Source organism: Enhydra lutris, unplaced genomic scaffold (assembly GCF_002288905.1).
Source record: "Enhydra lutris kenyoni isolate GAN:26980312 unplaced genomic scaffold, ASM228890v2 scaffoldscaffold46, whole genome shotgun sequence".
Lineage (NCBI taxonomy): Eukaryota > Metazoa > Chordata > Mammalia > Carnivora > Mustelidae > Enhydra > Enhydra lutris.
In genome coordinates, this window is record NW_019154130.1 from 8377192 (window position 1) to 8393670 (window position 16479).

The 16479-nt window shown below is 43.1% G+C and overlaps 1 protein-coding gene across 6 annotated transcripts in view; it reads right to left on the reverse strand.

The window, feature by feature from the left end:
- The window catches only part of LOC111156404 (HECT domain E3 ubiquitin protein ligase 4), a 183678-nt gene that overhangs the window by 45559 nt on the left and 121640 nt on the right, over positions 1 to 16479 (reverse strand). For 4 of the 6 annotated variants that reach the window (XM_022517269.1, XM_022517271.1, XM_022517268.1 and 1 more), the window contains exons 36-49: positions 15686 to 15966; positions 15281 to 15470; positions 15062 to 15136; positions 13931 to 14012; positions 12531 to 12733; positions 11735 to 11870; positions 10517 to 10699; positions 9880 to 10044; positions 9336 to 9505; positions 8323 to 8438; positions 3376 to 3479; positions 1433 to 1594; positions 1171 to 1319; positions 818 to 897 (exon numbers count right to left, since the gene is read on the reverse strand). In XM_022517269.1, the coding sequence (XP_022372977.1) occupies positions 818 to 897; positions 1171 to 1319; positions 1433 to 1594; positions 3376 to 3479; positions 8323 to 8438; positions 9336 to 9505; positions 9880 to 10044; positions 10517 to 10699; positions 11735 to 11870; positions 12531 to 12733; positions 13931 to 14012; positions 15062 to 15136; positions 15281 to 15470; positions 15686 to 15966 (2096 nt within the window). The remainder of the gene's footprint in view (positions 1 to 817; positions 898 to 1170; positions 1320 to 1432; positions 1595 to 3375; positions 3480 to 8322; positions 8439 to 9335; positions 9506 to 9879; positions 10045 to 10516; positions 10700 to 11734; positions 11871 to 12530; positions 12734 to 13930; positions 14013 to 15061; positions 15137 to 15280; positions 15471 to 15685; positions 15967 to 16479) is intronic. The other 2 variants (XM_022517273.1, XM_022517272.1) reach the window with 1 other exon arrangement.

Here is a 16479-nt window from a genome sequence, read left to right on the forward strand (position 1 = left end):
TAAGTGAAGTGATGGCAAAATCATCCAGAGCCAGCTGCGCAAGGTGACCTGATGGATCGGGTGACTTATTATTCCCCATGTGAGCAGCCCAGACCATCTACCACGTAGGACAAGTTCAGCTTCCTGAGAAACGATGCGAGAATGTACTGTCTGAAACTACGTAGCCAACACGTCTGGGGGCTTCTAATGGCAAGAGGACGATGCCTACACTTTGCTCCTCTGCTAGAGCAGGAAGGACGGATCCCAGTTCACCCATACAGAGAAAGATACTTATTTGGAGGCTAAAAAGAAGAGGGAGAAGGGTTTTTATTGTTGTTTTAATTGAATCAACGGTCTACGTGACTCAAACTTTTGGGCAGATGTGTCGAAGCAGGACCAGATGTTTAGGCCCCCAAGAACAAAGTGTACAGCACGTTAGCTATGGATAATGCATTCTGCAAGTTCCTCAGGGCTGGCGATAAACTTTTTTTTTTTTTAACCTATTTATCTGCTCATCAGTGAAAAGCTGACAAAAGACTCAACTTCAAAGAGAAGCAAAAATCTCAGGTTTTTCTAAGGATGCAGGAACGGAAGCACATGGGACTCCTACCTTACCAAATGGAGGCTCTTATAATGGCCTCCGGAAAGGAGCGGTTTGCTGTAAACTAGCAGACTGCAATGACAAGTGCTTGGCTTTCACTAAAAGACAAATTGCCCATTTCCAGTTGCCAAGTTTCTTTACTTTTAACCTATTTAGACAAAATCTGGGAACAACAGAAATACACAGGGTGTTTTTTTTAAAAAAAAAAAAAAAAAAAAAAGCTCCCACCGCACTCACCAGGAGACAGAGTCACATCCAAGCGCACACTCTTCCACTGTAATAAACTGGAACCATTGTAGTGCACGGCTCGGCCATTGCTAGGAAAGCGAGCAAAGCAAAGTCAAAGCCAAGGCTGACTGGACAACACAGAGGCAGTTAAGTAGTGAACAGGATGAGGGGCTTCGGTAGCACAAGAGTAATGACCAGAGCAACCCTAAGAGCTATTCTCTTTGCCTCAACTTGAATATATTTCCAACTGGTATTTTATACGGTTTTGGAGGTTGAGACTATAATATTATTTTAGTATTAAAACACCCACACCCACTACTTTTTTTTTTTTTTTTTAAGCAACAGCAATAGTAACCACTTACTTATGGAAAAGACAAGTGCCCACTGGATTAGTCCAAGCCCCATCTCGTTTCTCTGCTTCTGTAGCAAAGCCAAAGGAAACGATTGGTCCCGTGTCGTCATCAGTATCTCCATAGGAAACAATTTCAATTTCCCAGTAAAAAGATGGGGCCTGAGGAAACACCAGAAGCGGGCAGGCAATCAGAGGGCTCCAGCTGGGCCCTTGAAACTCACTTTTTCTTTCAAAGATGAAGGAAATAGGCAAGAGATCGTGTGATTTCTCACCTGAACGGGCAGTGGTGAGGTGGCATAGATAAATGTGCCCCGGGGCAGACCACCCCCAGCGCTGGGGTCCGCCAGGAAGGTGACGGAAGTAAGGTGCGATGAGAACATGCAGGCTCGGACGGGCGGGAACACTCGTGAGGGGCTCCAAGTGATCTCTTTGGGCTACAATGGGGGGAAAATGCCTCATTCAGTACGACTGCAAACACAAATTCCTTTAACTTCTCAAAGAAGAAAAATTTTTATCTAGTGGTATTATAATATAGGTTCATCTTTTAAGAATAGACCTTGTTTTTACAAAGGAAACTGTATTTTAAAAAAGACAGTCTACGGGCACTTAGGTGGCTCAGTTCGTTAAGCATTTGCCTTTGGTTCGGGTCATGATCCCAGGGTCCTGGGATTGGTCCCCGTGTTGGTCTCTTTGCTCAGCAGAGAGCCTGCTTCTCCCTCTCTCACTCCCCCTGGCTGTGTTCCCTCTCTCGCCATTTCTCTCTCTGTTAAATAAATAAATAAAATCTTAAAAAAAGGAAAGAAAGAAACTGGAGATGATGCAGATACGCAACAAGAAAAGCCCGAGTGGGGAAACTGAGGCACAAGGGTACACTGAACTATTAAGTTTCTACTGATTGACGTGGAAAGGCAGTCATCATCTGTGGAGGCAGAAAAACTAGATGCAAAACGGTATGAACAGCAGAGATTCGTTGTCATGCAAAAAATACAGGGATCCGTCACGCTGTTACACTGACAACGGTAAATGGAGATGTTGACATTTCAGGGGACATTTTGTCTTTTATATATATTTTTAATTTTGAAATAGTTTCAAACCTATAGAAAAATTGTTAAGAAAATAGCAATTTTTGTATACTTGTACCCAGATGCACCAATTTTTTGAGATACAAATTACATAACATACAATCCCCCCATTTAAAGTGTGTAATTCAATGGTTTTTAGTGAATGCAGCATTGGGCAACCATCTCCACCATCAAATTTTAGAGTGTTTTTGTCCCTCTTAAGTCCCTACCTGTTAGCAGTCACTCCTCATTCTCCGCATCCCTGCCAGTCTCTGGCAAGGACCCATCTGCCTTCTGTCTCTAGATCTGTCTGTTCTGGACATTTCAAATAGATGAGAACCCGTAACACATGGTCTTTTGTACCTGGTTTCTTTCTCTGTGTAATTTCAGGGTTTATCCATATTGTGGCACGGATCACTACTTCATCACTTTTTTTTCTTTTTGTTTTTTACTTCCTTACTTTTTAAGGCTGAATAACATTCCATTTTACAGAGATATGCACTCATTTGATGCAGCTATTCACCAGGGAGGTAAACATTTTGGTTGTTTCCACTTTGGGGCTATTACAAATAAGCTGCTAAGAACATTTACAGAAGTGCCAATTCGGAACACTTTGCCACTTTTGCTTTCTAATCAACTCTCAGTCTCTATGTATACTTTTATCATTATAACTTATATCATTATCATTATGTGGACTATAGATCTAAAATTTTTTTTTTTTTTTAAAGATTTTCTTTATTTGACAGAAGACACAGTGAGAGAGGGAACACAAGCAGGGGGAATGGGAGAGGGAGAAGCAGGCTTCCCCGCCGAGCAGCGAGCCTGATATGGGGCTCCGTCCCAGGACCCTGGGATCACCACTTGAGCCGAAGGCAGACGCCCAACGACTGAGCCACCCAGGCGCCCCTAGATCTAAAATTTTCTAAGTTTTTTCTGTTACTGGTAATGTGAGAAATTATTTACAAATTAATGAGTTCTGCTCCTTTGCTGTGATCTTTCATTACTCAATGTCAAATCGATGTGCTTCGACATTCAGAGACGATAGCGCATCAGCACAGAGCGTGCACCTTCCCATGGCTTTGCAAATGCTCATTCTAAAGGGCACTCGGGGGTCAGCGGCCTTCTTTAACGCGGCGCCCTACAGCTGGGCTCACCTGTCTCCGGTCGGCCTGCAGCGGCGGCGGCGGCGGCCGAGCGCAGTCCCGGTAGAGCATCCGCAGCCGCTCACACTGCACCTCTACCGCCGCCAGTCGCTCTCCTGGAGGGGAGCACATGGAACACGTGAACGTTAGTCCCACACCCCCGAGAGAGCTCCAGCTCTTCTGGAGTAGGGTCAAAACAATTAAATGCTTTGGAGATTATGCAAATTCTTAAAAAAAAAAAAAATAAAAGCCAATAGCCTGAGATAGCTTTGTCTACTACACAGAGCAGCGCAGCAACGTGGGCAAGTGCGTGAGCTCTGAAGTGGGGCTACCCGGATCCAGGACCTGGCTTCCTTACCCGGCATTTACTGTCTCACTTCCAGTACGGGAGTAACAACAGCACCTGCGCCTCACAAGGTTGTGAGGAGATGAAGTAACACAAGTGGGGTTTTTAGTTAAGTCCCTAGCACAGGACGAACACTCAATAAAATGGAAGCTCATCATTGAAACGGATTTTTAAAACATCTACTATCTATTTAACATCTCCTAGGAGCAAGGCACAGTGCTAGGTGCTGGAGAATACAAAGATACGTGAGCCAAAGCTCCCACCCTGGGAGGACAGAGGAGATGTGTACGTGCACTGACACGTCGCAGACTCTCGCAGTACGGGGCTGCGGTATGCGATAGGATCTAAGTACAAACACTTCACTCCGGGACCCAGAAAGGCTTTGTAAAGACAGACTCAAATTAGAGCTTAGAAAATACAGGGTTTCAATAAGCAGAGAAAGAAGGGAATTCCAGGCGGTTTGGAAAAAGGAGAAAAGGTCTAGGAGAGTCAAGAGTCAGAGTCCTTGGGAGTACCTCAATCAACACACAAAAATCAATTCAAAATGGAGCAAAGACCTGAAAAAAACTTACAGTTAAAACTATAAAACCCTTAGAAGACAATAATGGTGTAAATTTTCATGACTTTGAATTAGGCCATGGTTTCTTAGATAGGACACCGAAAGTATATGCAATAAAAGAAAAAAGAAAGAAACTGGACTTCACCAAAATGAAAAACACTTGTGTTTCAAAGGATACTATGGAGGAAGTGAAAACACAACCCACAGGATGGGAGAAAAGATTTATTTATGTGCTACCTGGTCAGAGACTAGTACAGCTAAAATTACACAGACTCTTAAAATTGGGGTGTCTGAGTGGCTCAGTCAGTTAAGCGTTAACTCTTGGTTTCAGCTCAGGTCAGGATTTCAGGGTGATGGGGTCAGGCTGTGTGTCGGGCTCCACACTGAGCATGGAGTCTGCTTGAGATTCTCTCTCCCCCTCTGCCAATCCCCCTGCTCATGCACACACAGTCTCTAAATAAATAAATAAATAAAATCTTTTAAAAAATTGTAAGAGCCAATTATAAGAGTTGGGGCTCCTGGAGTCCCAGGATCGGGTCCCGCATTGGGGGGTCCCTGCTCAGTGGGGAGTCTGCTTCTCCCTCTGATCCTCCCCACTCCCGTGCTCTCTCTCAAATAAATAAGTAAAATCCTGAAACAAATAACTCTTACAATGTGGGGAGTCTGCTTCTCCCTCTCACCTTCTCCCCTCTCATGCTCTCTCTTACGCTCTCTCAAATAAATAAATAAAATCTTTAAAAAAACAAAACAAAACACAATCTGAATATGACCTAAAACAGGGAAGCTGGAAAGGAGAGCTGACTCCAGAGGAAATAAGGACTTTAGTCTTAAATGTGGGGTATTCATGAGGCTGGGAGTCCCAAGAGAAAGGTCAGGGAAGCCTGGCTAGCCAGGGAGGGACCACCCACAGAAGCAGCTATGGAAAGCACAGGGGAGGGCAGAGTGCAAAGAAGGTGGGTCAGCAAAGCTTAGTGCAGTTTCTTCAGGTGAGGTCTGGGCCCTTCTGAGCACAATAGTCCAGGCTCACCTTCAAGTGATTCTGACTTTTGGGTGGAGCTGGGAAAGCATTTTAAACATGCTTCCGAGGGGTTCCTACGAACTTTGCAAAGTCTGAAAAGAACCTCTGGCTCAGGGAATGTGTATATTTAGGAAGTAGGCAGGAGAAAAAAAAAACAGTTGGACCAGAGAGATTCTGGCTTCTGTAAGAACATAAAGCTGGGAATTTTTCTGGTTTCTACAGGCCTTTTCTTCAGATTAAAATCTGTTTCCTATGCTATTTCAACCAAGGGATTCAGTGAACTTCGCAGAAATATTTCTTCATGGGAAAAAGCTCTTTGGCATACTGCTTATCTTCCTAGACCAAATGGAAATGAGATATTCTTTTCCCTGGATTAGAGAAGCTATAAAATTGAGTTAGGAGTAAGTCAACATTATAATGCCCAGTCTTCTGCTTAATTCATCCCAGAGGAAGTAAAATAATGGAAGAAATTCACTGATTTTTTTTTTCATTTTAGAGAATCAAGTGTATTAATTATTATGGGTAAATTTCATATTTTCACACATTAAATAAAAAGTCTTGATACATTCAAAAATAAAAATTAAAGAACTTTCTCTTCTACCCATCACCTTGAATCACTTATTAAACAGCTTTGCTTCTAAGCAAAGTCCAGGACTCTTTTGTGGGCTCTAAGAATTCACTGCTGTGTTACAACATAATCCAGAAGCAGGGCTGGTTGGTTGTTGGTGATTGTTCACAGGTAAAGGACTGAGAAGCCAGCAAACTTTGACATGTGCTTTAAACTTCAAAGGACTTTCTGGTAACCTATTAAGTGACTTACTAAGGACTGTTAAATTTAACAGAAGACACTATTTTAGAATATAAATTGATGTGTATAAGCTCACAGTCTTCTCTTTTGTGCAATTAATCAACACTTCCCACACATTTCTATCCAACTCTTTGTGACCGCAGAGTTCTTTTCCATTAGGGTAAATGGGTTAGGTGGGTTATTATTAAAACCATTTGAGGCCACTGCTCCAAACACTACGATTCCTAGCTTGTACATTAAGTACAAAAGTTAATTTCACAGTTTAAGACTCCTTTATTCAATAAAATGTATAAAAAGGATACTCAGAAAGAGTCCTAAAAAAGGTGAGTGATCGGGGCACCTGGGTGGCTCAGTCATTTAAGTGCCTGCCTTCAGCTCAGGTCATGATCCCAGGGTCCTGGGATCAAATTCCATATTTGGCTCCCTGCTCAGGGGGGAGCCTGTTTCTCCCTCTCTTTCTGCTCTCAGCTTGTGCTCTTTCTCTCAAATAAATAAAAATCTTTAAAAAAGAAAGAAAGAAAGGAAAGTGAGTGATCAATTCAGCAAGTGCATGCTTGCTAAAAATCAGTCATGTAGATCTACAAGGGAGGCCAAGAACATGAAAAAGTAGAGGCCAGGAACGAAGACCCAACCACGAGTACAAAGCTGAATTATGGGCACACATTTAGTCACAAGGAATTTCCCCTGAGAAGCCTAGCAAATTCCTTTTCTTCTCTTCTTATTCTCTATGCTCAGGATCTCTCTGAGGTTTATTAATGTGGTCACTGGTTCCACAGCGCTACCCCGAAAAGAGGAAGGTGATTTGAAAAGGAAGACACATACGGAGTGAAGACCAAACCAAAGACCAACCAACAGAAGTTGGTACCACGGGAAAAAGAACAAAAACTTATGGACCAAGGAGAGATTAGGGAGTGACTGAAAAGCAAATGGCATGAGAAATAATAAATAATATGGATAATAAAAATGACCCCCTGCATACACAAAGGATACCACTAAAACCAGTAAGGAAGTTAAAAATATTCATTTATTTCTTACAGTTCATGAAAATGCCTCCACTAGAGCACTGGAGGATATTAATCTATGAGCAATTTCCCTTAGAGTCCAGTTAAATCCTTGGGGACAAAGCATAAATTTTCACTTAAAAACACCCAGGACCAACTACCAATTTACAGGAAATCTGAAGATTGAGGGACACAATAAATGACACAACAGAGATACAATCAACAAAATCCCGACTATAGAAAACCCTTCAAAAAATAAATTGCAAGGCAAAAAGAACATAATGGGGGCACCTGGGTGGCTCAGTTGTTAAGCATCTGCCTTTGGCTCATGTTATGATCCCAGGGTCCTGGGATCGAGCCCCGCACTGGGCTCCCTGCTCGGCGGGAAGCCTGCTTCTCCCTCTCCCACTCCCCCTGCTTGTGTTCCCTCTCTCGCTGTCTCTCTGTCAAATAAATAAAATCTTAAAAAAAAATAAAGAACATAATGAGGGGAATCGAGATTTTAAAAGAAAATTAAGAGATAGCAATGAAATTACAGTGTAAGAATTTTATTTGGCTCCTGATTCAAATAAACAAATTAGAAAGTTGCACATGGACTAGATAGTTAATATTAAAGAACTACTGTTAATTTTTCTGATACCATAAATGGTATTCTGGTTTTTTTAAGGGTCCTTATTTTTTAGAGACATATACCAAAATATTTATGGGTAAAATAATATCGAAGAATATTCTTGAAAACAATCCAGGAGGGGGGTACAGCACAGATGAAACAGGACTGACCATGAGTTGATAACTGCTAAACTGATGGTTCCTTATACTAGTCTCCCTATTTTTGTGTTTAAACGCACACACACACAGATGGATATTAGTGCAAACACCTCTGATTTCAAATGTAGCCAATGACAATAGTCAGAAAGTATCAGTAGCCCTAAGTGTTCATAAATAGTTCTAACAGGAAAATAAATGCAATGAATTAATATGAATGGAAGAGAGAAAACATGCCGGCATGGTCCCCAAGTTAAACCGAAAAACGCTGATTTACTACCTCATGAGTACTGAAAGCTGTTTACATTTCTACATCTGGGATAAAAGTTGTGCTAAGTGCTGTCTAGAGCTCAGCTACTTGGAGTGTATGTGCACGTGCATGTTAGCATTCCATCATCAAACCGGAAATGAGCGCACAACACTTAATAATAGAGGACGGGACAGAAAACCACAGGTACTTACCAGCACTGCATTCCTGGGCTACTAGGTTGAGAACTTCGACAGCTGCTGGACACTGTTGTATGAATTCTTCACAGAATAAGCTGTCTTCTAAAAGCTGGGCCATGACCAGGCATGCTCTTAATGTTAAAAGATTTATAATATTTCAAAGTCATCAATGTTCATTCTCTCAAAAGTTAACTATGAAAGGCATTTCAACCATATTTTCCCCCTAATTTACAAAAAGGTTCAAACTCCCCATTCCACTTTCTTTTTTTTTCTGAACTGGATTGGTCTGGAAACATAACTTCTCTTTTCCCCCCGAGTAATTGCTGACACCGTACGGACAAGCCGAAGAGGGCAGAATGGTTGCCATCGTCACTCAAGTGGAGATACAAGGAGCCAGGTGAGAAATCAGCATGATCTTTTAAGAAACATCGCCTAAACTGTGCTCCACGGGCGATAGTAGTGTTCTGGGAATAAGAGGAACCCAGACACTTGGAAAATCTGTATGCTGATTTCTCACCTAATTCAAAATACATATTAGAACTTTCTAAGAAGTCCCGTTGTTACTGTGGTAAATAAATGTATTTGCAAGAAAATGCTGCTTTCTCTTCTGACACCAAGACTTGAGGGCACTCTCTGGTTTTTCCCCTTATCAGTTCGGAAAGTGATGAATCAGATATATATTAACAGAGCCTGAGCCATTTAAACAAGGTAAAGTGGCAGAGAGGTTCACTGGGATAGAACAAAGTGGTTTTCCCAAAGTATGGGTTCTACAGATCACACTTTGATCGCTTACTTATTTTCTTAAGGAAACCGCTAAATGGTTTTAAATTGTACAATGCAACAAAACTTGTAGAAGTTGGGGAATGTAACAGAAATGTAGGAAGCAGCACAAGAAAATGGTCTCTGTTCTCAGCTGGGCGTAAACTTCACACTGAGGGCCCACTAAGCCGGCAGTGGAGGGGTCTGGCAAGGCCCCCCACCTCTGTGGCCTGCACCACCACATTAGGGGATCTCTGGAGGGTGCTCACCTTGTTCTTATTTCAGCCAGGAGCCGAACGACTGCCATCACAGGAGCTGACCCATCTCCTGTTGCAGGAAGTGAGGTATGAATAGAGAGACTTCCCTCCTGAGGAAGCAACATGGACTGGACTGCCTGTACTACCTTCTCAGTAATGGACAGTTTATGAAGAGGCAGTGCCTGATGGTGGTGGGGGGGCATGGCAAAAAGTTAAATTCAAGTAGTTAGTTTCTAGGAAATGAGGGTGTTATTATCTGGAGTTAATTCTCAAAATTTCAGTCAAAACAGTAAAAGCACCATACAGAAAATTGCAAACTAGTCCAAAACAATTAAAAATACAAAAACCCTGTGGAATATTCCTAACCAAAGAAATAAGAAATCTTCACATAAATGTTACTACGAAATAATTACACCCTATATATAAATATACATCTCAAATAACACTTAAGATAACTAAGTATTTGTGCCTCTGTACTGTATGTGAGCTCATTGTTCATGACAGCATGGTTACCATTTGTAGTGACATTTAATAATGCAGTTAAAAATCACCTTACCTCTGATCTTGGAACACAAAGTCTAGACAATGGAATAGTCAATGTGTCTGATGCTTGCGAAGTCTTTCTACAGTCTATGGGTGGGAATCTGACTGTAGCTATACCTTCCTGTTCATTGATAGAAGCCACGACTCCAATGCTTCCTGATATTCCTCTACCTAAAACCTAGAGACAAAGATGGATTAGTACCACTGACCAGCTCCGATGGTGTAGGCAACTCTCTCATGGGACAGGTGCAGAGAAGTAAATTCACAGCTATCGTTCGTGGCATTAAGGAGTAGTTCAGTATGGTGTAGCTACGAAGCACTGAATGGGAGTTCAAACAACAGGTCCTCAAGCCTATGTCAAGGTATCACAATACGACAGAATCTCAAACTTCCTGCTCTAAAATATTTGTGACACCATGGGACATAAGTATGATAGCTAACATCACAGAGTACTGTACTAATATTTGAATAACCTGTAGCACAGGGTGGATTAGAATTCATGAGTTTCTCACACTCCTTATTTAGCTTGAAGGAACAAGGATCTCTGTCCAACTGGGTGGATGATACCATCTTTACAAATGATCAGTGAATCAGTGGATGTAGTAACTTGGGGAGAGCAGGGACTTGGGAAATGCTGGCTAGTTGGTTACCTGAACCTCAGACCCTATCTTGATGGTCTCTTTGAATCCTCCGAGGGCACACAGTGCGGCGACAGCCTGGCGGGCGATTCTCTGAAGTTTGGCGAGTTTCCTGCCACTACTGCTGCCATTTTCCAGAATGCTCTCTGCATACTTCCCCAACTGTGGAATGTACATCAGCGCACGAGACAGAACCTAAGTGTAAGAAGCAGCCATTAGGGACGCCTGGGTGGCTCAGTTGGTTGAGCAGCTGCCTTCGGCTCAGGTCATGATCCCAGCGTCCTGGGATCGAGTCCCACATCGGGCTCCTTTCTCGTCAGGGAGCCTGCTTCTCCCTCTGCCTCTGCCTGCCATTCTGTCTGCCTGTGCTCGCTCTCTCTCCCTCTCTCTCTCTCTGACAAATAAATAAATAAATAAATAAAAATCTTTAAAAAAAAAAAAAAAAGCAGCCATTAGCAGGAGTTAAAGCTTTGGTCCTTTTCGATATTAAGAGTGATGAAGTGTCCGTAACAGTGGCTGGCTCCCGTGTACTGAAGGAGCTCTGGCTATGGGAAGGATGAAGTAACTACCAAGTATGACCTTGACATCTTGCCATATTTGCCTTAGGTCAGTAGACAGGACTGGAAACACACAATCTCAGAATGGGGGAGAATCAAACACTGTTAACAAAATCCCTAAAACAGGACAAAAACTTATCTGTAGGAAAACCATCACAGCTTACCGCCTACAACTCAACACCCAATTTCCTTAAGGCATTCACTGGAAAAAATGACTGTGGCAAACGGAAATGGATTACAGGTCCCTAGTTCTTAGGAAACTATTCATCATGAATTTCTGACACAGCTGTCACGGAGTATGTATCACAGAGGCCTCCTTAGGACTTAGTAAATACACTTAACAAATCCAATAAACCAAGGCTTCATGATTCCCTAATGTTGGGACCAACTGAACATGAACAAGGAGGAGAAACAAGGAGTGCCATTCTTTTCCTGAGAACATGGCCCAGTCTCCTGCAACATCAGAACTGGCAGTGACAGGAGAAAAAGGTTAACCGGTGAAACAACTAAACCAAAGCAAACATGAGGGGGAGAACCACTAATAAGTCTATCTGGCCAATTTTTAAAATCTCTCTTTACTAAAATATGACCCTTCCTAGGTGGGATTCAAATGCTAAACCAGAACACAAACTTCCTCCTCCCTTCTTCCGCTAAGCGGGGACACTGTGCTAACCTTTTCTGCCGTTGTGGTCCATATTTGAGCAGCATTTGACTCAGGTGCCATTAGCAAGCTATGAAGCAAGGCGATCACTTCTGCGGCCATGCTGTTCGCCACGTGCCCACTGATGAAGGGTCGGACGGGGTCGGTCCTGCAAGTGTCAAGAGAGAAAGTGTCAATGCCCAGAGGTGGTTAAGGACGCAGGCAAGTGGCTCTTAGGGTTATCATCAGATGGAAAGATGTTCTAATGATACAAGAAAAAGTGGATTTCATTGACTAGAAAAAGAGAAGCTACAGTATCATCGGGGAAAAAAAAAAACCACTTCTCTCATATTCTTTCTGTTACCTAAAGAATTCTCTGAAACAACAGACCTCAAACTTGAACTGCATAAACCATCAGGATCGAGGGCTGACACCACGCCGCAACTATTCCTGGCCTGCAAACACAGAACCTCCTGCAAACTTCCTGGAGGCGACACTCATTTCTCCTGCCTACTTCTAGAAAGAAGTTCATGTGCACAGCTGGGCTGGTTTGGAAGAAGTAAAGGCAGCATGACCTGAGTCTACTAATACTCAAAAAAGCTGTAGCCGGTGTTCCTGATAGTGGCGTTTCTCAGAAAAACAACCCTCTGGCTACAGATGCCCACTCAGCCAGCAGCAGCACCCTATTCGCCCACCACAACCTCAGGTGGGTATTTTAAGCCCTCAGTCCTCATTTCCAGAAGGTCAAGGGGATGATATACAATTAAAGCCCCAGGAACAAGTCCATTACAAAGAAGATCTGACAGAAGCGTAGACAGGGAAAGACTACCTGGCGAGCTCAGAGTTCCTCTCTCGGCAAATGGAAGTCTGGGCAGTTTTCTTTTTGTCACCTGTGGACAGTCCACTCACAGTCTCTGGGTTGACAGACTCTACGGGTGGCCCGACGCTGACGATGAGGCCCGACTGGGCCCATTTGGTTGCTTTCCGAAGAGCAGCTGCGGCCTCTTCTGTAATCACCTCACAGCAGCCGCCCTGGAGGGAGGTTTGAGAATGTCACCACACCCCACTTCCCCACTTTTTAAAGCCTGCTTCCCCATTACCAAAGCAATCCAGGCTCATTTCTCAAAAACTCACATGTTACTACCTGGCTCTTTTTATGGTTGTATATGGTATATGTATGTATACAATTCAAATTTTTAAGTTTAAAAATTTAAGGTATAATGGACATAGAACAACTATTTCTTTAATCATTTCTCTAGTTATGTATACACATTCTATTTTGTGTCTTATAAATAAAACCATGAAGAGTATGGTTGTCTCTGGACACTTGAGAATGAATGCCTGTTTACTCTCACCTTGATAATAATGAGTATTATCAGTTTTCTTTTTCTGACAGGTGAAAAATGACATAGTACTATTTTTATCCCTTTATTGTGTGATTTTTAAATATGGGTATATTTTTATATTTTTTGCGGGCTACATCTTTAGTTCTTTTTCTCTAGTTTTCTTTGAACCTTTCACATATTATCGTTTTTAAAGTATTATTTATTTTTTAATTTTTTATTTTATTTTATTTTTTAAGATTTTATTTATTTATTTGACAGAGATCACAAGTAGGCAGAGAGGCAGGCAGAGAGAGACAGGGAAGCAGGCTCCCTGCTGAGCAGAGAGCCTGATGTGGGACTCGATCCCAGGACCCTAAGATCATGACCTGAGCCGAAGGCAGAGGCTTAACCTACTGAGCCACCCAGGTGCCCTATTTTTTATTTTTAAAGAGAGAGAGTGGACACGTGCGTGGGGTGGGGAGGTGCAGAAAGAGAAGGAGAGACAGAATCTTAAGCATGTTCGCATTTGGCGCAGAGCCCGACACAGGGCTCGATCTCACAACCCTGAAGGAGAACCTAAGCCCAAATCAAGAGTCAGATACTAAACCGACTGAGCCACTCAAGTGCCCCTCGCTTTTAAGGTATTATTAGGCTGCAGAACTTTCTTAATAGAGCTAAGAGAAAACTTCTAGGTCAAAACCAAGAATTCTCTTTTATGTTTTAGTGTTAACGACAAATTGATTCTGACTAGTTCCCTTGAAAATGGCTTCAGTTAAGCCACTGCCTTCAGTTTCTCACCCTGCCTCTTGTGGGAACTTTTTTTTTCTTTTTAAATGTCTCTGCAAACCTAAACATCCCTCAATCATGGGTCTTGTTAGAGCAGGTGTCTCCATATTAGGGTTACCTTGGTCATGTCTCGATCCATTTTCACTACTTTCTCCATGTTGGCACCAGTACCAAGTCTGAAGGGCCGTCCTTCTGAGCTACTACAAGGGAAAGAAGAGAGAGGTGACGATCTTATAGGCAAGGTCAAGGTGGGGCTGCAGGCTGTGAGGCGACCTACTACTGGCCAGGCCAGCATTATATGCTACCAGAGGATTTTAAAATCCATAGTAGACTCAATTCTTCAAAAAGGAAATGATTTATTATTGCTTAATTATAGCACTTTTAGGGATCAAAACATTAGCTGTTTTTAATGATAATTTAATGATAATTAAATGATAATTTAAAACCTACATGAAACTGACATACGAACTAAAAACCTGAACAAAATCTGAGCCTATGACACAGGGAAGGCGGGGCACCTGGGAGACACTCAGTAAGTGATCTAAATCCCAAAGTGAGGGGACTTTAACAACGGCACGGGTTGGATGCTTTGGTGTGAATGACTGGTCTTTCTAAGAATTCAGCTTCCTCCTCCTCTTAAATCTGGCCCTCCAAAAACTCCTTCGCCAAATTTGCACTGTGAAGTTCCTCAAAGCCCAAGAATGCTTCTTGGTGATTTCTGCATCTCGCACTCACCTGCCTGACCCCGCTTAGTTTATGCTAGCGGCCCACTAGTGCTTTCCGTTGCCATGATGGCAGGCCAGGGACCAATTAGGAGGATGACACCATCATCACATCATTTATTTGAAGAAAGAAGTCATCCCCTGAGACACACATGTATGCTCAATTCCCTCATGTTCTGTGAAAGGACTTCCCGTTGTCCTCACTCCCACTAACAGGGCCCTGGGGGTCTGTAATCTTTGGACAGTAAGTATATTTGGACATTAAGTATATTAGTTCCTTATTGAGCAATCATACCGTTCATACTTCAATGAATTAAAGCTTTAAAAAAAGTTTCTCATATTTCTCCACCTCACAGTCAATGGTATCCTTAAATTTACCAATGGCTGAAGGATGCCAATGACTAAAACCAGGCTGCATTACATTATTCCTTCTCGAACCCCAAATCACACTGTAGACTCTCCCTTGAGCACAAACAATACATTCTCAACAGGGCTTTTGCTCCCTGTTGGGTCTGAAGAAACAGTACCGAGTTGTGGATAAGAGCTTGGGCTCTGTGGTCAGAGGCCTGCGTCTGTGGTTCAGCTCTGCCTCAGTTTCTCCACTGTAACAACAGGGATGACAGTGATTACCTCTTAGGGTTGTCAAGAGGGCTGAGACAGTTGATGCATGTAAGGGGCTTACTGAGCACAGTGCCTGGGACACGGTCAGTGCCTGATGGCATGTGGCCATTACAATCATCAGTCACCTTAGTAGCGGCTGGAGAACCTCATGAGATGACTGGTCTTCCCGCTTGTGGATAAAGATAGACAGCTTGCCATCCACCGCTTCACTCTCTTCTCCAGGATCTTTATCCCCTTTTAAGGAATTCTTGGGGCTGGTTTTTGTCAATGTAGTGTCTGGTTCAGAAGCAGTTGGGGAAAGAACTGTCTGACACCCTTCAAAAGCAAACAGAGCAATTGCAGTGTTATTTGCGCCGCCGCCCCCTTGCACAGGGAAAACTCTGGTTCTGGAGTCTCTCTTCCTCCCTCTCCCATCTCCCTCTCTTTCATCGCAGGAGGCATAGCAGCAGCAGCTACTGACAATGGAAAGCTCAGTCTGGCCGTCCACAGCAAGTGGACCCCTCAGTGCCATTCTCCCACCAGCTGCTCACCTGGGACCACGTAATCTGCCAGCTTTGCTAAGAGCAATGAGGCGATCTTGGATGCGGGGTCGCTGGGATCCTCTTGCTCACTGTTCAGGGAGGGAACAGAGTAGCTCCATGGCGGAAGCTCCACATTTCCACAGTCTTCTACACTCATCAGTGGGAGCGCTGCCCGGCACAGCTGAAGAATGATAAGGACCAGCTTTGGAGATGGGCGTTGGTCAAGCAGCAGGGAGAGGAGTTTGGACACACAAGCTGGCTGGCTCAGGATGGCTTTACCTATGTGACTCCTGAAAAAGAAGGAAGAAAAGGTACACAAGGCTGGGTGTATTGGTCTATAGAAATTCAAGAGTTCCCTACATGGAGATGACCTGGTTCCTGAGGAAGACACAGATTTGGCACTATGTGCTTATGAAGGAGAACTAAGGTTTTTCGTAAATATCTAACGAAAGCTCAGAAATGACCAATCGATAGTACTTAAAAGGAAAGATTTTTGAGAATTTTCTGATCCCGGATGAAATTTACTGAACTGCGATGCTATAGTTCAACACAGTGCACAGAGGACTACAACTTCACGACCCAAACTAGGAAGACTTTCCATTTAGTCCTTTATTCCTTTTTAAGCAGTGCTTCAAGACCAAAGACCTCCCACCACGTTGCACAGGCCTCAACGGTCTGGCTTCTGCCACATCTGACCCCGTGGCATCTCACTGAGAAGAAAACGTCCAGCAGAAACCAAAGAACAAGTAGCTGTATGTGGACAAGCAGGTGTGGGCCTCGTGGCTCACACGAGATGGTGTCAA